The 24,820-nt window shown below is 48.0% G+C and overlaps 2 protein-coding genes and 1 long non-coding RNA gene across 6 annotated transcripts in view; 2 read left to right on the top strand and 1 right to left on the bottom strand.

Moving 5' to 3' along the window:
• The window catches only part of PROX1 (prospero homeobox 1), a 53,000-nt gene extending 45,821 nt beyond the window's left edge, over positions 1–7,179 (bottom strand). The window contains exons 1-2 of the mRNA XM_036343899.1: positions 6,644–7,179; positions 6,396–6,502 (exon numbers count right to left, since the gene is read on the bottom strand). The gene's annotated coding sequence lies outside the window, so the exon portion shown is untranslated. The remainder of the gene's footprint in view (positions 1–6,395; positions 6,503–6,643) is intronic.
• On the top strand, positions 4,664–6,582 carry LOC118673265. The gene is made up of 4 exons (XM_036343860.1): positions 4,664–4,672; positions 5,279–5,415; positions 5,577–6,011; positions 6,188–6,582. The coding sequence occupies exons 1-4, from the start codon at positions 4,664–4,666 to the stop codon at positions 6,543–6,545; spliced, it is 939 nt and encodes a 312-aa protein (XP_036199753.1). The 3' UTR covers positions 6,546–6,582.
• Positions 6,682–24,820, top strand: part of LOC118673288 — a 200,692-nt gene continuing 182,553 nt past the window's right edge. For 2 of the 4 annotated variants that reach the window (XR_004973344.1, XR_004973346.1), the window contains exons 1-2: positions 11,574–11,724; positions 13,508–13,613. This is a non-coding gene — a long non-coding RNA (uncharacterized LOC118673288). Of the gene's footprint in view, positions 6,767–11,573; positions 11,763–13,507; positions 13,614–24,820 lie in introns of those variants that run through there. The other 2 variants (XR_004973347.1, XR_004973345.1) reach the window with 2 other exon arrangements.

Genomic DNA, 24,820 nt, shown 5'->3' with positions numbered 1-24,820 from the left:
ACCTGGCTTCTGGTTTCTGTATGAAGCTACAACATTTTAAAAGAGCCTGTTTTAGAATATCGTGGAAGCAGTATGATGCCTCTTCATATAGGTGTGTGTATACATATATGTGTTTATGTATATAAATATGTATACACACATACATATTTGTATGGTTGCGAATAAAATATTTTTTATATGCCTCAAGATAAAATTTCCTGAATTTAGCATGGAAACAAGCCTTAATAACTTTAATATTGAGTTCAACGTCAAATTTGGAATAATCGGACTCCTCACACATTACTAATAAAATTGGTTTCAGAAAGATGCAATGACAGGTCTCTCACTAACACGTTAGATCTGATAAATCCGGTGGAGCTGTCAGGTGGGAGGAAAAAAGGAGGAAAGACTGAGACAAACAAGAAAAAAGATGAATTATTTCTCAGAAAGACTTGCATATTGAGGGAGAGGTCTTTTCTGCCTGCAGATCAGCTTTCTAAAAGTAGAGCTCATTGCCATGATTTTTTAAAAATTTACTTCTTTTCTTTTTGTGTGCAAATCCTTTTCTCTTTAACATCACCTGAAAAGCACACGGATCTCCCATCAACACACGGACCCAACTTTCTGCAGTGTTTTTCTCCACGTTCACCTTCACACCCAAACGGGATTTTGCCCCTCCCCGTCCTTGCTCTGGGAAGAGCACCTCTCTGCACCAGAGGCTCAGCAGTGACAGGCTGTGTGAGAGATGAGCACAAGGTCATCCCCAGGCATCCTTCCTTTCCCAGCTGCCATTTACCTCGGAGTCAACTGCACTTCCTCTCCTGGAGCCTAGGTCTCAACAGCTGCACCCCTGCCTCCTGCCAGAGCCCAGAGGAGGGCTGTGCTTTTCCTAAGGTGGAAAGAAATGATATTCTCGTCTTCAGTGGAGAAGAGTGGTAAACATGCCTGGTGGATCTTTTAAGGAAAAGCTAACCTGTAACTTCCTCGAAATTCACCAAACTACTCTGTGTTGTTGTTTTTTTGCATTTCTCTTTCAACCAGTCAGCATTTTTAGACTAAGTAATGATCCGTTTCTGTTGTGTGCTAAGAGAATTTAATTACTTTTAGGTCCTGTTGTACGATATCCAGCTGAGATATAATAAATAGGATGAAACAAATGGTAAAAATTATATAATCGAGCAAGACAAGGGATTATATTAATAGAGGAAATATATCTCTCCATATAGCTTGGACCTAAACTTAGAAATAATTGTACTAGTGCACTTTAGGTTTATAATCTATGGAGGCTATGGGCAAGATTAAATAATTATAACTAGTTGACACAGTATTTTACTAGCATAATGTTTCATAAACAGGATATATATATATATATATATATATATATATATATATACACACACACACACACACACACACACACATTTACCACATAAGAAACACAGTTAAATGAGCATAATGTAAATTAAATCACTTGAAAATACTTTCAAAGCACTTCCATGACTTCCCAATTCAGAATTTAGAGAATGCTATAGAATGACTTTATCATTGATATTGTCCTGTCCATTAATATTTTTAAAAAGTCCTTTATTTTTCAACGTATGTACTAAGCCACAATGTCTCAGCTACAATTATTATTGATTCTTGTGTGTGGTATGTGCCGTTAAGTCGGCTCCAACTCTTGGAGACCTTATGAATGAGTGATGACCAAAATGTCCAGTCCTCAACAGCCCTGCACAGCTTCTGTAGACTCCTGCCTATGGCTTCTTTTATGGAGCTAATCCATCTCATATTTGGTCTTCCTGTTTTCCTGCTGCCTTCTATTTTCCCCAGCATTATTGTCATCTTGTATTTTAATTTTAACATTAATTTTAAGTTTAACCAGGCAACCTGAAACCTCCTGTTCAGCAGGGGTGAACATAAGTATCAGCCAGTATGCAGAATATTACTGATGTTGAATTTGAACTCAAATGTATTAGTGATTAGATATACATAATCTATTCCTGTAAACTCCTCATTAATTAAGTTGAACATCTATAGAGAATATTTTTCACTATTAAATATTTTTGTTGTACCATTTGGCACAAATGCTCTAATAATTCCTATGCAACGGATATCTTAGCATAGCAGATTCCTTCTAGTAAAATACAAGAATAAATATCCAGGTATAATCAGGTCTGATTTTAATTACTCCAAAAGATTCTTAATTAAAATTGGAGTGATCTGACATCCTGTTTAACATAATCCTAAGGAAGCTGATGACTTAATGTTAGCAGAGAAGAATTTTCTGTGAAGAATTTTTAAGGAACACTCTAGTGTGAAGTAGAAAGTGGTAAAGTGCTCTGACTTTAATCAAGAACTTATTTTGGGGGAGGAGAGTGCAACTTTTATGCTTCTACCTGGAGTCCTTATTCTGGACAAAGACGTGTTTCTTTACAGTAATTATCCAGATAGTTCAGACAAGTCTCTTGTGAGGCAGGGGAATTGTAAGGTTGGCATGGTTTCCTGTTTGGACTCTTTAGATTATCTGTCTTCGTTGATAAAAAAAATTTTTTTTAAGAAATTGCTCAGGCTTACACTTTGCTTCTTTTAGAAAACAACCTTTGAATGGGCCCCTCATCTACTTGGATCAACCTGGTTATGAAATTTCAAATGGAATATCATCAATAAATTAATCTGGGAATCAGTAATTCAAAGGGGGGGGGAATCTGATGATTTGATTTAGATAGCTTCCACCTTCCCCAAAATCTCTAAGCTGTCCCTTCACTGTCCCCTTCATTTTTTTGCTAATTAGCAACTTTTCCTTTGTAGGTGTTTCTACCTACTAGCAGGTTAAGAAAACCTTTTGTTTATTCTGAAGAACTCGCTTGGCGTAAGTTAATATTCCAATGAACTGAGATTGCATTGTCAAAACCTTATATCAGATTTTAAAATTTCCTCTCATCATAGAGTTCTCAAATCATAACCATTTCATTTAAAATTCCTCCATCCTATCAAAAATTCCATACATTTTTCACCAGTAAAGTGAACACAGAACATTTTCTGAGACATACCTAAAATATTTTTTTCTACTTATTTAAAGAGTAATAATTCACTGAGTTAGTAAATCAGAGTGAGAAGTAATCTCAAGAAAAGACACATTTTTTTTCCTGTTGAAATTTAAAATACTCTAAATGTCCTCCGAAGCTTTAGAATACACTAGGCAATAAGATTTGAGAAATCCCTTGTGTATATGTCCTTTCCAATTTATACAGGTACTTAATTAGAATCCTGTAACAACACAGCATGCACAATCCATCTTCCTATTATGAAATCAGTAACATTTTATAATTTCTTTTGTTAATCCTGAACCTAAAAAATTTCTTATATAATAAGTTGCAAATGCAAGATAATTCCCGAAATGATACAAGAAATTCAAGGGAAAAGGCCTATTTGCACTTTGAACAAATAAACAGCCAACCTGGCAGCTACCTTATGTTTTAAGATCACAAGTGCCACTTGTAGAGGGCCGATGCTAGGAAATGAATAAAGTGGGAACAAAGATGCATGTTCTGTATGCGTGACTTTTTCCCCCACAAGGTGGTGATTAAACTAAACAGAATTCTGCATAATGGACACATAAAAATATCAATAAGTGCCAAGCACAGATAACCCCTATTAAAAATAAGCAGAACATATCCATAGAGGACATTTTAATTATGAAAGAACTTCAAAACCATCCAAGGAAAGTATTGGAGGGAAACTTTGATGTTTAAGTCGAAAGAATAAATGGCACATATCTCATTTTCATGAAACAATGAGCATCGCCCAAGCAACAAAGCCAACAAAAACCATCCACCATCCAACCTAATTCTATGCAACTCAAGTAGTAACCTGTGTAAAGAAAAAAATGTAAAGATCAAGTATTAAGAATCCAGATACAGTGCTTACATTGAATTCTCAACATCTTCCCTCACGCATTAAGACACAGTCCTTACCTTCGTCTGTGTTACCATTACATAAACATAGCCATGTTATGTTGCATGGACAGGTTAACCCAAATACTCCCCTTTGACTTCCCCACTACGTACAGCCCATTTCATTTCGAAAATACTCAGAAGTTCTTGTAAGGAACTCTTCATAGAACTGACTGCCCGCATCTTGCATCCAACAGAAAAGCATTTACCTCTCACGTACTTGAGATTTCCCTTCCCCATCAAAGTAATAACTAGGACATCTGGCACATGTCTGGTACAATGACAGGCTCATTCTACTTTATGAGAATATTTAACATATGACTTGAAAGAGTTCATGCACATACCTATTCTTTCTGGGCAGAGAGAAAGCACACTAAAAAGATAAGCTTTCACAACAGTAACACTTCCAAACTGACTTTGGTATTCTTGGCAGTTACACACATCACCCACGGCTGTCCAAAACACACACACACACAAAAGATAGCCCTCACCCCCTCCCTCCACAGACCTGGGAGACAGACATACACTGGACGGAAGCGAAGGGAAAGTCAATCTCCCTCCACCTGCTGCCTGAAGTGGGGGTACTTTCAGCCGCCTGGCAGACAGAAGCCTGAGACACAGCCTCAGCAGCCGCCTGCCAACATCCTTAAGAAAAATAAACACACACACACACACACACACACACACACACACACACAAACGTGTCCCCTACCCTCAACCAAAGAACTCACATGGCAAGGGCTCAAAACATAACAACAGCCCATTCCCATTAGCCTGGACAATCCTATTAACCAGGGCAACCATAAATTCATAAATCTCTACAACCCCGGGGCACGCATTGTGGTCTGGAACTGCACAGACACACACACAGACACAGAGGAAATTTGCACCTGTCTTTCTTGACATAACACACCTGTCAGGCCCTGCTCATGCGCATTCTGCTAATAGACCTCTGCCTACCTAGTTTAGGAAAGGGATTTTTTTAATTTTTATGGGAGGGTATAGGTGGAAGAGAGAGAGAGAGAGAGAGAGAGAGAGAGAGAGAGAGAGAGAGAGAGAGAGAGAGACAAGAGAAGAAACTTCCAGCCTTGACTTTGAGAGAAGGCCATCCTGTACTTGGTCTGTTTTTATAAGCTCAAGGAGACAACACAGACCTTCTTGGAAAAATTAAAACAAGCAGGTGAGTTCCCAGCCTCCCCCCAGGCGGAGTCGGGTTCTGGACTGCCAAGAACAGCAGCAGTGTCACACTCCTACCTGCCTCCTTGGGCTATTTAAGACGACCGCCTACACCTGCCTTCTCCTTTTCTCCATCGGCCTGGAGGACTCCACTCCCAAAGTGCTGAAAGGGGGTGGGAGACCTCCAGTCTCTCAAAATCTACTCCCCCATCCCAAAGCCACACTCTCCAGCAGCGTTCAGCTTTAGCAGGAGGAGTAACTGGCCGGCACAGCACTGCAACCAACAACTCGCTAAACTGGACTTTGGGTGATGTCTCCCCTCAACCCCGCCGCCCACCCTCAGACCCCCCCTCAGACCCCCCCCCCTGCAGCCCCCTCCCTGTCTGTTCAGGCAAGATAGCAGCTCTTCCTGTCCTCACTCTTCTTCCCACTAACAATTACCCTCACTCTCCTTTCCTTCCACCCCAGTCCTCCAAACTGGGGCAAAACTGTAGGTACCACCCAGCCAGGACTCGATCCCAGCGGCCCAACACCACAGGCTGCCAGCGATGACTGCGAGAGTCTGGGCCTCTCGAGTCCGCTGCCCAAGAACACCCCCCACCCGAGCGCGATCTGGGGGTCCTCCCGCGGCGCTGGGGCACCCATCCCTCTGTCCCACGACCCCTCCAGGCTCCCGGGGCGGCCTGACCCCACTCAACTTGACCTACCCCGGGTTTCCTGGAGCTCAGGAGAGGGGGGCGCCGCGCTCATTGCCCGGGACCATCTCTCCACCGCTCCAACCCCGATTTCAACATTTCGGCTACCGCGGCGTTGGGAGAGGAAAGTAACAGAGCGCCCCCTCTGCCCTCTCCCCACCTCCCTGCTCCCTGGCCCTCCGCCGGGGTTCAAAAGGAGAAGTGAAAGGTATGCAAATGACAAGCAAATTGGAAGAGCCTGGAAGAAAGGCAGCTGTAATAAAGTAGACAAAGAGAAGGGACGTGGGGGCTGGCCCAGGAGTTTTCACCGGGGACACGGGAAGGTTGAGGCTCGGCGGAAAGCGGGGATCCGGACGAACAAAAAGCGACCCCATGTCCCCCCAGGGCCCTCTCTCCAGAGAAGCGAGGGCGAGAGAAAGAGGAAAGGAAGCGGACGCCCCCGCGCACCCCAGCCCGGGACACAAAAGGTGACAAGATCAGCGCCAAGTCCAGCACTGCCAACCTCCCCCCCCACATCGGCACCGCCACCGCCAACCCCGGCCACCAGCGGGAAAGAGAAAGAAATAAAAGCCCGAGCGAGCGGATCACTTACTCTTCGGAACTGGGGAGAGCGGAGCGCGGAGTTCCACGGAGGCTCCTGCCCAGAAACCGTGTTGCAGGCGGTTTTCTTCTGGTTCATTTAAATAACACCATTTTCTCCTGGGGGGAGGGAGAAAAAAAAAAGATGTTGACACGCGTCTAAGTCCGGGGAGTCTCTCTTTTCTTCCCATTGAAGAACAAGCCAGCACAAGTGGCTCTGGAAAAGGGGAGGGGACTGGCGAGGGGACAGGAGGTACTTACGCGGTGCCGAGCGCAGGGGGACCGCGCCGCGCTGTGTCTGCGCCCCCGCCGGCGAGAGGACCGCGCGCGCTCGCGCCCGGGGAGCTCTGGCGGGCGGTGAATAGAATAACTGGACCAGGGACGGTGAGTGTGCGACAGCGAGCCAGTGATGGGGCGAGTGGGAGAGGGGCGAGCGAGCAGAGAGCGTGGGGAGGGGGAGAGAGAGCGAGAGGAGAAGAAAAGAGGAGAGAGGAGAAGAGCGAAGGGAGCCGAAGAGAAGAGCAGGGGGAAGGCGCGGAGCCCGGCGGAGCGGGCGGACTCGGCGAGGCTCCCGGCGCCTCCGCTCGCCCGGCTGCACGGGTGTCTGACTCCCGAGCGCTCCCTCCGCTGAGGGCTGCGCTCCACAACAAGATTTACTTTAAGACACAGCTGAAGGAAACAGGAAGACTGCACGTCACAGTCTGACTGACGTACCCGGCCCCGACACCCAATCGCGAGGCGCCTTCGGATGCAAGGGGGGATAGCCAGGCAAGAGAACTTGGGAGGAAAAAAATAGATCCAAGGGGTGGGGGCGAAGGGCTGGGAAAAGAGGAGGGGAGAGGGGCCCCCGCGCTCCTCCTCCCCCGCCTCCACCCCAGGCCTCTACCCCCACCCCCACCCACCCGTGCCCCGCGGCTGCTGCGGGGCCACTGGCCAGCCGCGCCGGGGCCGGGGCGAGCCGTCTGCGGGCGCGATGCACCGCGGGCGAGGGCGCGACCGGCGCTCCGCTCACTCCAGCTCTTCCAGGACGCAGGCCGTCTTTCTTACCACCCCCTCTTCATTTCACAGAGACAGCCCGGGAGTTCGCCCAGGGCTCCCCGGACTTGGGTGAAGGAAGGCACGGAAAAGTACCCTGCCTGGAGAAAAGTGTGGCTGCTTTTTTTTTTTTATTAAGAGTTTGGGGTGGTATAGGAGGAGGGAGTGCGGGTCCTTAAATCATTCCACTTTTAAAATAATTATAGGTAGTCTCAAGCATACAGGCCACTCGCAGAATTTTAAAGAGCAGGTGGACACTACGATACAGGTGGGTTTGGGATTAAATAATAGATGCCAGAGGTTTTCCACTCCGGCTCCGATGCATCTGGTATCAGAAGACCAGCACTGGCCGAATCCCAGTCAACCCCTCCTCGAAATGATCAAGAACAATCCTAGCCCTTGGTCGCCTCCGACAACGTTATTTGGATGGCCCGCGCGGCAGCCTCAAAGAAAATGTTAACAAACATTATCTGGAAGTTACCCCTCAGTCACTCACCCCAGAATAACCAAAGAGATGGGTGTCAAACACCATTTACATCATCCTGAAGCCCGGGTGACAAACTTTAAAATGCATTAGGTAAGAAAATTCAAACGCTTAAACATCGAGCTTCAACATAAAGCCATAGAAAATTCACTTCGTTTTGCCATATCTGGGGTGAAAAATAACTAGCGAGCTTGCTTTAGATATCGTGGCTCGTAAAGAGCTCCTTGGGTTTGCAAGTTACAAACGCTGAGGAGGGAGCCTTCAGTCCTGCCGCCAGGACATCTCTTTCTCCCGGCACAGTAAATGGCTTTTAAGAAAGCAACCGAGTTTATGACGTTAAGGTCCTAAAAATGATAAGACTTGCAAGGGCTGCAAAGCAGAAACCTTCATACTTAGTTGATCAGATACTCATTTTCTTAGGTAGGATGGGGGCAAGAATTCTTTGTGTCCCTCAAGCTTAATCAGATCAAAGGTTGAACCATGTTGCATCCTGACAACAGGGTGTTTATGAGGTGTGTTACAAGTACTCGGGAACACTACCACCAGCTTCTGCAAACACACACACACACACACACACACACACACACACACACACACCTCTCCTAGGACAGTTACCATTTCAGCCTCAAATTCATCCAACTGTGAGGAAGTATTCTGTTTGAATAATAGCAATGATACTATGTCCAACCCTATGCCCTATAGGAAATTTTTGGCATTGGATTCAAACACTGAAAAGAAGAAAAAAAAAATCAGGCTGTCCAGGTTAGCTGTCCAGGACAAGAAAGGAGACTTGCTTGAGCATCCCAGCCTTCATTTCTTCCCTTTGGAAACCCTCAGGCACGCCCTGCACCCCATTACTGAAACGACACAGACATGCACAAACACACCAATCACACTTGCGTGATAGGCTACTGTATCAAGTTCTCTAATGGAGATACGACATTTTAGGTTGGGAATAGAAGTAATCTACCAGCATGCCCATTAAATGCAGTATGGAATGATGTTTCTATTGGTTGGGTCCTTTCGAGGTAAGCGGGTGTCTTGAGTAGGAAAATTTGGATAGAGGACACTGTTTTTCTTCTTTTTCCTCCTATAATTTTTTCTTGAAGCGTCCCAGTGTACACGTGTGTTAGAGCCAGCCCGTACATAACCTGGTGGGAGTAAAGGATACATACCCTCCACACCGTCACCCCATATGCTAAGTTTGACATTTAAAAGGGAAGAGGGCAGGGAAGGAGGAAAGCTGAGAGGGAAAAGATTCAGACTCTGAAAGGAATCGCCCCCAAGCTTATGTCCATTGCACCTAGCGCTCCGATATACCTTTTGCACACGCTACACGCGGGAACTAACGGCGGGAAAAGTTTCCTTCGAGCCTTAGTACTCGTCTCACTCCCCGAGTCGAAGTCGGGGTAACCCGCTGGGCAAACGAGGAAGCGCCCCCACCCCTCGCCTGTGCGGCCCGAGGCTCGCGGCTCGCTCCGCTGGCCGCGGCGGTTCGCAGCCCGCCTTGGGGCGCAGGAGCTGATGTTGAAATAGAAGCGCGCGACACTGGGCGGGCGAGCGAGCTCGGGTCCGCAGCCCGGCTCCGTGAGCGGCGTACCGGGGCCCGGCAGGTCCCCTAGGTCGGGGCGACGTACCAGCCAGGCTCCTGGCCAACCTCTCCCGCCCGAGCTGCGGCGCTCTCCCGGGTCTCGCGCCGCCCTGGAGCGAGGCGTGAGGCCGGAGGCCCCTATCTGCTGCGACTCCCGTTTGCTTTCTGATAGGGGAGAAGCGATCAGTCAGCCCGGAGACGACCAGTCGCCTGGAGATTGGGCTCCATCTGCGAAGAAACCAGCGGCCAAGCCTAGGGGTCAGTCCCTTCCCCCGCCCTGCTGCCAACACAACCGCAGTCACTTAAAAGTTACCCCGAATTCGGACCAGTCTTCCAACCCACCCCATCCCTGCAGGCTGCGTGTGCTCGTGTATCGGAAGGGTGATCGGTGGGTTCTCACGCAAACTCGCAGTAATCACTTGTGCATCTGTTCTGGGTTAAGCACACTTCGCCTTGATATTTCCTCCGTGTTATTCCATCCCCCTCCCCCTGTCCTTTCTTAAAGCCGTGGGTGGGGGGTCCCAGAGAAGACTGCATTTAAAGTAATTTAAAACCTTGCAAACAACTGTCATCAGATCCTACACAAACCAATTCTAGCAACTTCCACCAGATCCAGTTGAGAAACGGACCGTGGGCGTGGATTTCAGGCGAAGATGCTGGAGATCCTGCCGGACTCTCTCTCTCTCTCTCTCTCTCTCTCTCTCTCTCACACACACACACACACACACACACACACACACACACACACACACACACCACCGTCCACCACCCAGAAGAAGGGATGAGAAAGAAAGAAAAACCAACTCCGGGCAGGCCTGCTCCAAGCCGCCTAGAGGCAGACCCACTGACCTCCCTATTCTCGCCCCGCTCCCAAGTGTGACCCCAAGCCCAACCTGAATTTGTTCTGAGTGTCTGAATGGTGGTGGTGGGGGGGGGGGGCGGGGGCGTGAAATGCCACAAGATCAGCAGCAATAGCAGCTGCGCGTTTCTCTCCTGGGAACCCCACTGCTTCGAAGCCGGGAATGGTGTTTGTTTAACCAACAGCTCTCAAAGTAAACAGGCGGACCACTCCGAAGAAGGTGAAATATACAACCCTGACTAGAATGTTGGGTCCGGGTGCTGGCAGGAAAAAAGTAATTTTTAAAAACAATGCAGTCCCCACCCACCCCAATAATAGCCCACCACAAAGAGCTTAAAAGGACCCGTCATTTTGTCATAAAAGTATCAATTCATTGAAAGGATTCATTGCTATAAAGTTACCTCCAAGCAGATCACGCCTCCCCCCCAAACACAGCCCTCCCGCGGGGCGAGTGGGGCGGTGATCGGGGTCTGAGGGGGCAAACTATGACTCGATTTCGGGGAAGTGGGCAGCAGCAGTCAAAGGAAGGTGCGTTCCCTCCCCGCGAGAGGAGGCTGGGAGCTCTGGGCCGCCAGCCCTGGCTTTGCCTCAGGCACCGAACTTTCCAATATCAAGATATTAACAGATGGTGGTGAGCACATGGAGGGCTGTTACTTACATAATCCAGCCACTCGGCCGGCCGCGCAGAGCCCGGCGAGGCGCCCGCCAGGCCGCGCGCGCGCCTTGCGAGGGGTGCTGTTGCGCCCCCAAATAACGTGCCTTGCTCCCACCCCCACCGGGCCCTTTGAGGGCTCGGATTTAGAAGGGTCCTGATCTCAAGCGAGGGGTGGGGAGGACGCGCACGTTGATCTGATTGTGCTTTATTCTCTGTAGTGAAGAAGCTGGAGACCTAAGGGTCTAGGGAAGCGGAGGGCACGCTTTCGGGGAGAACGGGACCGTCTCCCTCGGTAACTGGGGGTGCCAGGTAGTAGAATTTACCCAATGTACACCCCTCCCTCTTCGGCTCCAATTAGCATATCTGTCATTGTCACGTAAATACAAAGGCAGGCTCTGGCCGCTGCCTGCAGTGGGGTGGGTGAGGGCGCGAGTGCCCGGGGACGCCTCTGCACGCGGGGGCGCCGTGGGCAAAGTTACGCACAGCCCGGGGCACCGCGACGCTTCCGCGCGTCGGCAGGTTCTTAAGCGCCGGTTCGTTCGCGCGCGCGGGGCGTCCCTTTCGGCTGGGAGGCCGCCGAGTGCCGTCACGCCCGCCGCCACCTCCCGGGAGGCCAGTCCCTCCGGGTGGGCCGGGGTGCCTCCTCCGCACGCGTGCTGGGGGACGTGTGTGTGGGCCCAGCCTCCTCCCCGATAGCGACCCGGAGCCGCCGAAACCCGTGAGGAACACGCCTGCGTGCGCGGGGAAAGTTTCGGGGTAGGAGGGAAGCCTGGGAGTCTCCCCTCCCGGCCCTCGGTGGAGCGGGGCTGCCTCGCCCGGGCTTCCTCCCGCTCTCCTCCTCCCCCCGGCCCTTCATCCACGCCGCGGCCACGCGCTAGGTGTCGCGGCCTCTGGACACAGAGGGGCCGAGCGCGCGGGGCTGCAGCCGCGGCGCCTGGTTCGGGGCGGAGCGCGCGCCCTTCCCGCCCTGGCGGCCCCGGGGGGTCCCGTTCCCCGGCTCCCGCCCGGCGTCCCCTGCCTCCTCCGGGCCCCCCCGCAGGCGCTAGGCCTGCCGGGCTGGCTGGGGCTCGGCGCACGCCTGCCCGGCGCAGGGGGCAGCCACCTGCTCCCAGCGCGGCGCGGAGCTGGGGGACACGGTGCGGGCCGCCAGCGCTGCCACCGCGGCCGCCGGCTCCCCTCCCCCGCCGCCAGCCTGTTGCTGCGGGACGCTGGCGCCCACAGCCGGCTGGTGCGTTCCACCTGCGAGTGGGGGCCCTCGGGGGACCTAAGAGAGGGGCGGGGTCCTTTTAAGGGATGGGCATCTCCCCCCACCCCCCGCCCATGCCTTTTCTTCTGCAATTAGTCTACGAATATTTGGCCGTTATTCCCAGCTTTCCTTTCTTGGATCTTTCAAGTCAAGGGTGTGGATTCGTAGGAGGGGCTTTGGGGATAGGACTTGGGTGAACCCTGCTGTCCATATTTCCAGGCTTTTATTCAGGACGACCAGCCGGTTAGAAATACATAAATAGGCGCAGGCTGGGCACAGAGGGGGTAGAGAAGGGAGCTCCCAGTTTGGATTTATTGGGGGGGGGGGGTGACACTGAGAAGTTGCATTTTGTTTAAATTAGAGCAAGACAAAGTTGAAAGCCAGGTTTCTATAATTTTTCTGGTAATATTTCTTTTATGAAGTATTTAAGTGTCTGTTTGTCATCATTTTGAGATCAAAAGGAAAATCCATATGCTGCATAGTTTTTCGAAATTGCTATTTAAATATGTTACCCAACGTGGAGGAGGCTGCTGGGAGGCAGGCTGGTGACAGGGATAGCTGGATGGTTTGATGTGAACCAGGGTTCCCGAGACCTGGCTCATCCTCAAGAATCACCAAGGGAACTTTTTAAAAAATAAGGATTTCTGGGCCCACCCCTGCTGGGCAGTCAGCCGGAAGGCTGAGAATCTAGGGGTCATACTGTTTTTCCAATTACTGCTCAGCCAGGTACTGACTCGGTGACCTTGGGTGTATTATTTAATCTATCCAAGCCTCAGTTCTTTTTATCTGCTAAGTGGGGGTAATATCCAACTCATGGAGTTTTTTTTAATCGAGTTGCTGACTTTGACGTTAGTAAAATTATTCAGCACACAATTGGTACTCAGTAAATGGAACCTATTTTGTCTACAAACGTGTGCTCTACACACTGGAGCTGACAGGTACTTCTATACAGACACCCCCTACCCCCAATATTTTGGTGAAGCTAACGTGATTGTCATTCCATGTGTCAATCACGATGAAGCTAACATGATTCTCATTCCATGTATGCACATTTTAGTTCATGCTTAGCTGCTACTTGGGGCACTTTAGATGCTCACCTCCCCACCTTTAAGGCCACAAAAAATAAGTGAGAATTGGTGGGTGTTTGGAAGCTAGGCCCTGTGCTCTTGGACCTATGGCAGACAGGAGGCATTTACCAATCTAAATTTTTCTTTCTTTCTTTCTTTTTGGTCCTTTCACCTTACCTGCTTTATAGATGGAAACCTTTCTTATAGGAGCTGCGCATCAGACCCATGAACCCACAGGACAAAACATTCTATTCAAGGAGGGAACAGCAAGAAGGAAAAGGTCAACATTCCTAGGTAAAACTAAAAAAAAAAAAAAATTATATCATTTATCATTATGTTTTTACATGTCAGAATAAACAACTGCCCCAAATCTGCATGTAGTAAAATGCAACCCTTCATGAAAGTATGTTCAAACCAATGACTGTAGGCACACCCCAAGGTAATTAAGAGCCCGGCCAAAGACAGCTGTGAGAAGGAACGAGCTAGGTGGGAAGGTGCCATCCCTGGCTGTGACTGTGCAGCAGTGTGAGGGAAAAAAGCCAGAGGAATGGCTTGGGCTGAACCAGCAGGGACCAGATCAAGAAGGCTGACAGTTTTAGAATGGGAGATGGCCATGAGAGGCTAATTACACATTCCAAGGAAGGTGTTTTGCTGGTATCCTCAGAAGGCTTCAGATAAGTAATCAGGGTGTATTGCTGGGAAGGGGTGAGGAAGAGAATGCCAGCTCCGGGTGTCCACGGGCCCAGCCCCTAGTGAATGAACCCGGGGGCTGGGAGCCGGCCAAAGCCCAGCCATCCAGCCAGATGCCTGTCCTCTGAGGGCTGGTGGATATCTTTAGGCAGGTGTGTAAGATTCCTGGTCTCTGGCAACTCGCTGGAGGGCAGGCTTGGAATTGGCAGGGGCGGGAGGGGGGATGTCTGTGACTTTAGGGGACAAAACAAAGAACCTCTAACTACAGCGAAACACTCACCAGGAGTCAAGTTGTAGGGGGACAGGTAACAACTTCTGATTTCTTATCCCAAGCACCCTCCTGGCTAAAGGAGTGCTTTTGCCTACACTTGTGGCAAGGGGATGGAAAGGGACAGGGCAGAAGCTGGGAGGGGAAGCGTGCTGTATGGGGGACTGAGTATGGAAGGGCAGGGCAGGTAGGGGGAGATAGTGGGTGTGGGGTGGGGAGAACAGGTGGGAAGGGAGTGTGTGGGTGGAGAGGCATTGCTGAGTAGGGGTGAAGCCAGAGTATAGATGAAGGGGTGGGGTGGGGGAAGTGGATGTCAGGAGAAGGTGAATGGGGTGGTGGGGGTAGCCTATAGCTGGGGGTGGCAAGGAAGCAGAGATAGGGGAAGAGTGAGGAGGTGGGAGTTCTATTGGGAGGAGCCTGTACCTGCGGTGGGTAGGTGGGTATCTGGTGGGGGGGGACTGGGGAGAGGTGTCCAAGACCCAAAGGAGCTCCAGTGCCCCAGGGCAGGCTAGGTGCAGGGGAAGGCAGGAGGAAAAGCCCACAGGAGGGAGGCTAAATTCAGCGCTTGCTTAGACCCAGGGAGAAGGGCTAGGTCTTGTCGCCCTCCTGCCCTTACTTCGGCTGAGAGACTTTGGCACACTCGCTAATCCCAGGTTGGCAGGAAGGCCTGGGTCCCCACCTCCAAGCAGCAGCCACAGCAGGTGCCTCAAAGGCTGGACATCCGGGATTCTTCTGGGAGGCGGGCGTGGGGGCGGAGACCCGCGCCTTACCCAGCAGCGCCTCCACTGGCCCTGAACAGGCATAGGCTTCCTCCATGTCCCCTCCAGACCCACCCTAGGCCAGTGTGGTTCCCTCTCTCCGGGAGGTCCCCTGAGCACTGTTTTCCTCCCAGATGAGGTGAGTTCACCCCTTCATCTCCATCAAGCGAATCCTCAGGTGGTGGTGGGTCAGGGGGTGGGGGTGGGGAGAAGGGGGCAGGAGGCTGGGGAGAGGGGTCCAAGACCCAGAGTGGTCTCAAGGAAGATGGAATAATTCAGTTCAACAGATAATTACTGTTTGCAGGACACTGCTAAGCATGGCAGTTGGTGACTCTGTTGAGAGAGCAGATTTTGGTTCTTTGCCAACCCCGGTGGACAGTGATTTTCTGTGTTTGATTAGTCAGGTTTCTGAAGCCTCAATTAGGGGCCCTCTCTAGGAGAATCTGGACGAGGGGCAGAAGTGTCAACACCTCTTCGCCGCTCAATCCTCCAAAGTGGTCTTTCAGTGAGAATGGGGAAGGAGGCAAACAGGCAGGGATAAGTGTGGGGACTAAAAACAATAATGCTTTCCCACCCACCTTCTATGTTCTCCTAGCTGGGCTGATAATCACATTAACCGAAGAAAATGAAATGTTTAATACACGTGCCTGGGGAACTCACATAAGCGTGGAAAATTGAAAGACGGAGGCAGCATGGGGCATATATGATATTTTTGACAAAGGAGAAAGTTTTTCCTAAGTGGGGTGGGTGATTTACAGGCAGTTCACATGGCGGGCAACGTCTTGGTAGGCAACTCAGAGACCCTGGAATCCTGGACGTGTCTAGCTAGCGGGCCCCTGCCTAAAGCTCCCTTAGTTGCCAAACTGAATTCAAATTAGGCGACGGGGACATCCTTACATTTCCTTCCCAAAGCAGGTTTTTCTGTCTGAATGTCTTGAGCAGGAAAGCGGGGAGGGCCACAGGTTCTTTCGGAGTCTTCTGTTTCTTCATAACCAGTTTACAATTAATATCCCGAAAGGCAGCTTCAAGGGGGGCAAAACGTTGGTCCCCTTCATAAGCAGGGATAGAGAATTCTGGCATCTGTTGAGCATTTTCTATGTCAGAACCGAGCCCGGTGTTTGGTACCTGGCATTTGCATGTCCTTAACCCCATCATGCTGTAGGTGAGAAGACACGCCATCAACTTAAAGATGGCCTCTGGGAGAGAAGGGAAACACAATGACCCTCCACGCGCAATGCATTGTAAGACATACCGGTTTCCGGAACATACTGAAATGTGAGAAAAAAAGTGAACCTTAAAAGTTTGCAGTCATCGTCTGACTCCCTAAATGGACTGCAAGGAACAGGAGCCACTGAAATGTTTTGAACATATAACGATTGTACTTATTGCCTACCAAGCACCAGGCATCACTATAGTCACCATTTTTAGAAATAAGGTACAAGTGTAATACTCCCAACCGCCCTGCTAAGAGTGATCCCCACTGTGTGCATGAGTAAATGGAGAGTGGGGGAGGTTTCACCACTTGCTCAAGGCCACAAAGACAGCAAGTACAGTTGGAATTGGAACCCAGGTTTGCCTGGGGTCAGAGCCAGCACAGTTCCTGCTGGGGCACCTAACCTCTGCAGGCATTGGGTTTTGTCAGCTTTTTCCCAGCCCTGGTTCTGTCCTGACCTTTTTACTATCAACACCCCTCTCCCAGCAATGAGATTTCCCAGAGGAGAATGCAATTCATTGGTGGGGGGGAGGGGGGGCAGGCAGAAGGTACAAAATAGTCAAATTACCATTTTTTTCAGACTCAAATAAAGTCTTTAAAGGGTCAAAACCACGCACTTCAGGTTTTGCTGTGCACTGCAGGAAGCCCATGAATTCAAGGATCCCTGTATTGCTGAAAATAGAATTGTAAAAAAAAAAATAAAAGGGGTGGGGGGAGAAAGCGAAGGAAACTAATCCTATTAAACGTGGTAGCATGTTTTTGTGGCACGCAGGGAGAGATTATGCACAGGAAAGGGGATAAGCACTGCTTCAGTTTCACTAAACTAATGTGACAACTTGTCATTGGAAATCTTTGCAGCTTGTTAGTAGATGACTAGCTGATTCAGAAGTGTTTTCTATCATTCCCTTTGTGTCTCCCATGAGGTTTTTTTTTTCCTAAAATTTCTTTCTTTTCCTGTTTCTTTCTTACCCACGCTGCTCTGTTTTGCTTTTTAATCTTTCATGTCTCCTTCAAGTCCAAACATTTAGCTGGCTCTAATCAAGATTTGGTTTTGAAGATGCCCTTCGACCTTGCGTTGCCCAGAGAAGCCAGGGAGGGAAGACAGCTTTCCATCCTCAATCGGAGTCCGGGGTCTGCCGGGTGGCTTGAAAAACCAAACTCCTGGAAGAAAATTCTCATTTCAGATTTCATTTTTCTGCAGGCCCTCTCCTTTTCCCTTCCCTCTCTTCTTTCTCTCTTTTTTTATCCTCTTATTCTCTTTCTGCCTTTCGTTTGCACGCCTCTGTCTTTTCTCGCTTGCCTCTTTCTCCTGTTTTCCTCATTTCCTTCTTCTCTCTTGCTTTCTTCCCACTTTCTCTTTCATCCAATTTCTTTTCCCCTCTTCAGTTCACTCCAGTAACTCTCATTCTTCCTTTCCTTCATGGAGAAAAGTTATGACTCTCTCAAGGCGGTGCTTTTCCCATGGAATTCGCTCCTGGTGAAGGGGGCAGTGTTTCAGGGAGGGGGCCCAGGGCCGGCCATCATAGACAGGCAGGGAACAATCAGCTGATCTAAATTAAGAGGAAGCAAGGGTTTTAGGCTTGGTCTCTGTCTTTCCAAAGCAGGTGTCCAGCTTGTTTGGAAATGACCGTCTCTCTCTTTAGCTTTGGCATCACTCTCTCCCACTGTCGTCCTCCCTCCCCCGCTCCAACTTTCCCCACTGGCTTACCACCAGAGGCGAGATGTTGAGTCAATGGAAAAACAACATTCGCCGACATTAAAGGGAGACTGTTTAGAAAAGGAAGGCCCTGCTGAGGTGCAGAGGAAGCCTGTACATTAACACGGGCCACCTCTTATCTGGGGCAGCTGGGCCTGAGCTGCCTGTGTGGATTCCCTGGCTTTGCCAAGAGGCCTTCACACAGAGAGGCCGCCTTGCGAGGTGGGGGGCTGACTCTGCCCCTTGGGCTTCACCAGCACTTTCAGAGACACAAAGTCATTGCTCCCCCCCTCCCTGTCCCCCCCCCCCCCCAGCAGTTTCATGGGAAAACCTCCTGGACCAATAAGCCAAGTTCTCTAAAGGACAGCACTCGTCCAGGCCTGCTCTGGACACTCCTCACCATCAACCTGGCCCCTCTCTTTGCCAGTCCTTTTGAGGACTCCCATTCTGAGCTGAACGCGAATTATGGGGAAGGACACGCTAAAGTGACCCAAAGGAGGAGAAGAAAAAAAAGCACGTGGGTAGGTTCACCCTGGCTCTAAATTGCTTACCGTTAAGTCTCGAGCCAGCTCCTGATGGAAAGATAAGGTAAATCCCTAATCAGTCAATAATTAACCGAAGCTCCGTTAATGGCCCAGTCAACCAAATCCTGCTGACACCTTCAAGAACCCTGCTTGAGGGGGCAGGTTAGGTGGACCCTTTTGATAGAAACATATCTCTTTAGCCTGCTATAGATCCTACTCATGGATCACCATAAAAGGGGTAAAGTTATTCCTGTGCCTGCCACTGAAATATTTTCTTAGGCTAGTGATTTACTTTGGATTACTTCTGGAAATCTCTCTCTCTCTCTCTCTCTCTCTCTCTCTCTCTCTCTCTCTCTCTCTCTCTCTCTCTCGTGTTTAGAACAGTTTGAAGATTCCTTCTGGTTCTAGGTCAGTTTGAATAAAATCTCAGTTATATTCTGATTGTTACTATTTTATTCTTCCTAGAGGAGCGTATTTTGGTGTCTAGATATTCCTGTTCCTCCCTTCTCAGTGTGAGCCCCTCTTCAATGGGTGATAAAATCAGAAATGCTGTTTAAGTGATAAGCAACCACACAGCCCTACCAAAGCATGAGCATGATTTTTGAATTTTAAATAAGTAAAAAAAAAAGGTAAGATTCATAAATATTTGATTTTGCTATGTCTGGTGGATCAAATTCTTTTTACATTCTATAAACGCACATTTTTAGGAAGGGGGACTTCGGTAGGACTTTCTTTTTAATTTAAACTTTTTGGTTTGGTTTTGCTTTGCTTTGTTGTTGCTTTACAAGGTTTAGTGTTACTCTATAGTTATACTACTAGATGAGAAAAATCAGTACATATTAATGTGGTTTGAGTTTTTTTCTAAGGTCAAATTGTTGGTCATGACCATATGCCAATCAGTGAACTTTGTTCCTCCTTTTATCTGTTCAAGCCACTTGAAAAATGTGTTCTTTTAGATACCAGAGGAATGGGGTATGAGAGTGTGGCTTGATATGAATCCATCTCCATCACAGGACAAAAACAACAGAAAACACGTTTTGCTACGAAGGTATCAGTGGTGTTATTCCTCCCCGGTAAAGACGGTTCATCCAGTTACACTTCTGTTGGTTCCACAGCTTAGCCTCTATCATCACCAACATGTTACTTTCCTCTTTTCACAGAGCTCAGCATCTGGGTGCTCAATGCATCTTTGGGGGAGTTGTCAATGAGAGGAAATTCCCCCAGTGATCTGTGACACCCTTTTCAACAAACATTAATTGAGTGGCAGTTCTTTGGTTCCCAAATCTGTCCTTTCTTATGCAACCTTTGAGTTTCAAAAAGGTAGAAGGCAAGCTTTCTTTTCGTCATACATTTGGCCTGAGAAGACACCTATGAGAAACACAGTGTACTCTATCGTAGCCTTGCAAATAGCTCTGGAAGATTCACTAGCCTAAAGCAACGTATTAAATATAAAACCAGTTAAATTCAGCATGCTTTTCTCTTTGCCCATTACAAAGTCTTGCTTTTTTGAAGGCAGCCAGTAAATGGCTAGAATGAGTGTTGCTGTAATCATTTGGGGATACAAATAGAAATGGGAAAGGTAAGGGAGAAACAGTGAGAAATTTTTTTAAAAAAAGTAGTTGTTATTAAATTTGTAGGTAAATACATTTTGGATCCAGAACTCTTAGTGTTTATGCTAATTTTTATTGTTTTAAAACATCAAAAATATCTCACTTATAAGAGCACTGTTAAGTAAAGCAAAGGACATACACCAAATTGTTTGTGGTCCCGCTGTTTAGATATTTTAAAAAATATTTTTAAAAAACGGAATTGGCATCTAGAGGTTGAAAGGCATTTATAATTACAGTAATAATTTTTGAGTATAATACTCAGACTAGGAAACCTTGACAATGGCATGTTTAGTTACATTCACTAGCAAAAAAATGTTTACCCCTGGAGAATTCTTAAGGAAAAGAAAAATCAATCTCCATCAATGAGCAATATTTTTCTCCCCAAAGGATATTGATTTGAACATTGACTTCACAATGGGTGAGTTATTTCCCTCAGACCCCGTAGTGCGAATTGTTAGGTGACATGTCTTTTATGAGCCAATAAACATGCTGTTTCTAGAATGGTAATCTCATCAGGGAGATTCTGACTTCTGAATTGAGGCTGGTTTGGAATATTTCAGCTTCTGTGCTTCTGTGTTAAATATTTCTATGGGACATATTCCAAGTTTAAAAAGCATTATCTCTCATCTCTCTACCTTTTTAAAATGAAGTGTAGTTTTTCAGTGCTTTTGAGGGAGTGATGCCCTTTTCTGCTTGCTCCTTCACTGCACGTCCTTTCAGCTTGTGCGCGGGCCCAGGACTCACGTGCAGTCATGTAAATGTCCCCACGGTTCCCTTTTCCCCATGATGTAATGGTGCACTATCAGTATCTCTAACTTTGAAGATGAACCAGAGTTTCAGTTGGCCGGAGAAACCACTGCGTAAAGGAATATTGTGGGAGATGGAGATGAAGGAAAGGATAGGGAGAGTAGAATTGTTGTTACGTGAATGATCATTCAACTTATCTGTCATCTGTTTGGATTGTGTGTAATGTGTTTTCTTACAGGGCGCGTTTAGAGTTAATATTCAATTGCCTTGGTCAGATTCACCCATTAATTCACACCCCCATCATGTGCCAGACACGGTGCTCAACACTGGAGATACCAAGGTCCTTAAGACCCGTCCGAGGCACTCATAGGGTGGTGGGGGCGGGGAGGGTGGGTGGGGCGCAGAAGACATTAGGTAGAACAGTTATGAGCATCAGAAGTTGACACGAAATACTTGAGCAGCCCTGAGGCTTCTCTTTGTGGCCGTTTAGAGATCACGGGAAGAAGTGAGCACAGCAAGCAGTTAATCAGACTCTGGGCTTAGGAGAGGAACGGAAGTGAGTCATGTTCCTGTTGCATAGTGAGAGAAAAGCTAAGCCAGTCACTGGGCCTCTCTGAGACTTAGTTTCCTTGTCTGCACATTGGGGATTGTAGCAATACCTGCCTTGTGCGATGGCTGCGAAGATGAAACGAGAGAATGCGTGAGAAGGCCTCAACGCTGTGCCTGGCACAAGATAGGCACTCAGTACATGTTCGCTAGAAAGGATAATGAGGGCGACATTTTAGTGCACTCTCTCACATCAATCCAACAAATATTTATCGGGCGCCTACCATGCGTCACGTCCTACTGCTGGGTCTTGGGCAGACCAGCAGCTGGTCAGGAGACTCCATGAGGGTAGAGAGGGCTAGAGTGACAGGCAGCTCACGCAAGGCCATCACCTCTGTGCCCGGGGAGCCTGAGGTGTGTCTTATTGCTGGAGCTCGGAGCACCAGGGGAGGCCTGGTGGAGGAAGGGGCAGCAAAGGTTTGTCTTGACAGACCGGAAAGGGCCTTATAGGGCACTGATGGCCTCAAAGCAGGAAAGAAATGGGTGTCCTGCTCCTTTATGCTTTCTGAGTCCCCTCTGACTTTTCCATGGGTTCAGTTTTGCGGTGGCTAGTCATATTCTCTTTGTTCTCTTCGGGGACCAAGACTCCGAGCTTTTGCTATTAATGCCCTCATGTCCCCTCTTACGCTGTGGTGCTGCTGTTACATTCTCAATAAAGATGGGTAAGTCTTCATGCTTCCCTCGTGTCTCCACACGCTGAAATATTCCTGCCATTGCTTATGCCAGCTGACATCAGAATGCTCAGATTGAAATGCTGTCTTTGTGTTTATTAGAGAAATTCCTGATTTGGGAATTGTGATCATGTCAGGGCTCAAAACTCTTCGTGTTGCTCTTAGGATAAAGTCCAAACTCCTGAATGTGCCCTCCAAGATTTTGCATAATCTGGCCCCTGTCCACAGCTCCTGCCTCATCTCTTGAAACTCTCCCCACTCTTTAACACGTGTCCACATCACTGGCCTTTTCTCCTGTGATTTCAACACCAAAAAACACCTTTTTGCATGTGCGCCTCTCTTTGAAAGGTCTCCCAAGTCTTTCTCTAGACAAACCCTTCTCTTTACTGAGGGTCCAACTTAAATGCCTTTTGTTCAGTCTTTCCCCCCTCATTTCCTAGGTTAGAAACCCTCATGATACATGCTCATAACGCCTGTAATTTTCCTTTAATCTGCTCATGAGAATTGAAACAAGTAAGTTATTTGAACATAAGTCTTATTCATTAAACAAATATTCCTTAAGCCCTTCATGTGGCCTAGGTGTCAGGAATATCACAGGGAGGCAGTCACAGTTCCTGCCCCTGGTGCCCGTATTGTAGTAAGTGAGGCTATGAACAAGAAACAAATATAGATATGATGCAATGTCAGGTCATGATACATATTCTGGAAAGAAGTTAAGCTGCGTAAGGGGACAGAGAAGGCTGAAGATACGGTGGGGATACTAAGAGGGAAAAGCGTGTGGTTGTCTGGTTGAGTAGAGACTTCCCCATACCCAGCACAGTGCAGGAATCTAGAAAATAACCTGACAAATATTGGCTGAATGAGAATCATATTGGATTAAGTGGACCAAAGGAGCAAGGGGTCGTGAAGAGGGCTAGTGGGGTTGTATAGTTATGCTTATTTCTCCCAAGTTCCCTGACTGTATCTGGGACTGTGTGGTCTGGGTATTCACCCCACCCCCAGTATGAATTCACATCAAACCCAATTTCCTGTTAACGTTGATTATGGTCACACCTTGCGTGTAATGGCATTGCATACTGTCTTCTTAATTGCCGAGGGGCAAATAGCAACTGGTTGGTGAATGAAATATTTCTGCTTTGAAGGATTGGTGTTCTAATCAGTTTCTATTTATACCGAAGATCAGCTATTTCTCAGTGAGGAGGAGGATCATTTTTTTTCGGGGATCGATGTGCTTCTAAATGACTAATGAAGTCAATCTGGACCCGGCAGATTTTGCCACGACTTGGACAGACGTCGCAAGCATGATGTTGTGTTACTTCTCGGCTTGCTGGTTCCCTGGTTCCCATTGCAATGATCTCATGATTGGCATTTCGTTTCCAAACTGTCACCTTCCCCCCTTTTCAGTGGGAAGTCCGTGCCTTTGTGTAGCTTAAAGCTTAAGTCCAAGCCTTATCTGCTTAAAGGATATTTTGAAGAGTAAACATCCCTTTATTTTGCTTTGATGTTGGTGGAATAGGGGCACCGGGGGATTCATGATTTCATGATTTTCTTCTATAGTTTGAATGAGAGAACTAGACTTTGGGAGTCCGTTTGAATTGAGATCTAGATATATTGGGTCCATTCTTTAGACGTGGTTTTACAGAAATTGAACAGCGTGAAGGAAGTGAGCAGTAGGAGTGGCTCCCTTCCCTCACACCTTTCTGATGTGTGCTGTCACCCGGCCCCGCTTTTCCCACGACACAGCCTCATTCCCTGCCCCAGGGCCTTCCTCCTCTGCACAGCTACAGGACTCCATTGCTGTTATACTGCTCTTTGGACAAACACACCAATCAACCCTGGCCCGTGGGGCTCGGTTGGAATGTCATCCCTTATACCGAAAGGTTTCGGGTTCGATTCCAGTGAGGGCACATACCTAGGTTTTGAATTCAATCATTGGTCGCGGTGTGTATGGAAGGCAACCAACCAATGTTTCTCTCTCATATGTCTCTCTCTCTCTCTCTCTCTCTCTCTCTCTCTCTCTCTCTCTCTCTTCTCTAAAATCAATAAGCATGTCTTCAGATGAGGATAAAAAAAGGGGGGGGGAGAAAAGAAACACCAAAGTCTATACTCCAAGTTCATTTTTAGCTCTAATATGACCTATTTTGGTGGTCCCCACCCCCTGCCTGTGCATCACTCTCTTTATCTCCACAACCAGACCCCAAACTCCCCAACAGAAAAATTGCATATTTTCTATCTGCCATTAACCAGCTTTCTCAACCACCCCATGCATAATAATGAGGTTTTCAAATAGTCACTACTCTCAGGATTGGTTAAGAAAAAGATTGGAGAAAAATGGAATATATCCCCATTTTCACATTGTTTCCTTCCACCTTACTTATTTGTAATTAAATGTTTATCTTTTTATTTATGGACTGTAAGCCTCATAAAGACTGGGAAACATCTGCTTTGTTGACCAGTGTATGCCCGATGCTGGCCAGACTAAATGTGTTTAATGAATCTTGGTGGAATATAGGCGTGAATGTAAAGGAGGAGGAGTCTACTCAGGGGGATTGCCACTCACCCTAAAGCAGTGAAACGAAAGCAAACTTTGGTGGGTTTTGTTTAACTGTGGGCAGATTGATATGGACTGAGCAATTCAATGAACTGCATTCATCAATTTTGGTCTCTGGGGTAGAGTCATGAGACTAAGTCCCAGAATTCTTGGTCCCACCCTGTTTG

This window comes from Myotis myotis, unplaced genomic scaffold, assembly GCF_014108235.1.
Source record: "Myotis myotis isolate mMyoMyo1 unplaced genomic scaffold, mMyoMyo1.p scaffold_m19_p_18, whole genome shotgun sequence".
In the NCBI taxonomy this organism is placed as follows: Eukaryota; Metazoa; Chordata; class Mammalia; order Chiroptera; family Vespertilionidae; genus Myotis; species Myotis myotis.
Note: the sequence above shows the minus strand (reverse complement) of the source record. Positions and strands in the feature narration are given on the sequence as shown.

Excerpts from the sequence above, each read along its gene's own strand:
- LOC118673265 (XM_036343860.1), top strand. Across the intron at positions 5,416-5,576 it reads CTCGCTAAACTGGACTTTGG|TCCTCCAAACTGGGGCAAAA; the intron begins GTGATGTCTCCC and ends CTTCCACCCCAG. Across the intron at positions 6,012-6,187 it reads TTCAAAAGGAGAAGTGAAAG|GGCCCTCTCTCCAGAGAAGC; the intron begins GTATGCAAATGA and ends ATGTCCCCCCAG.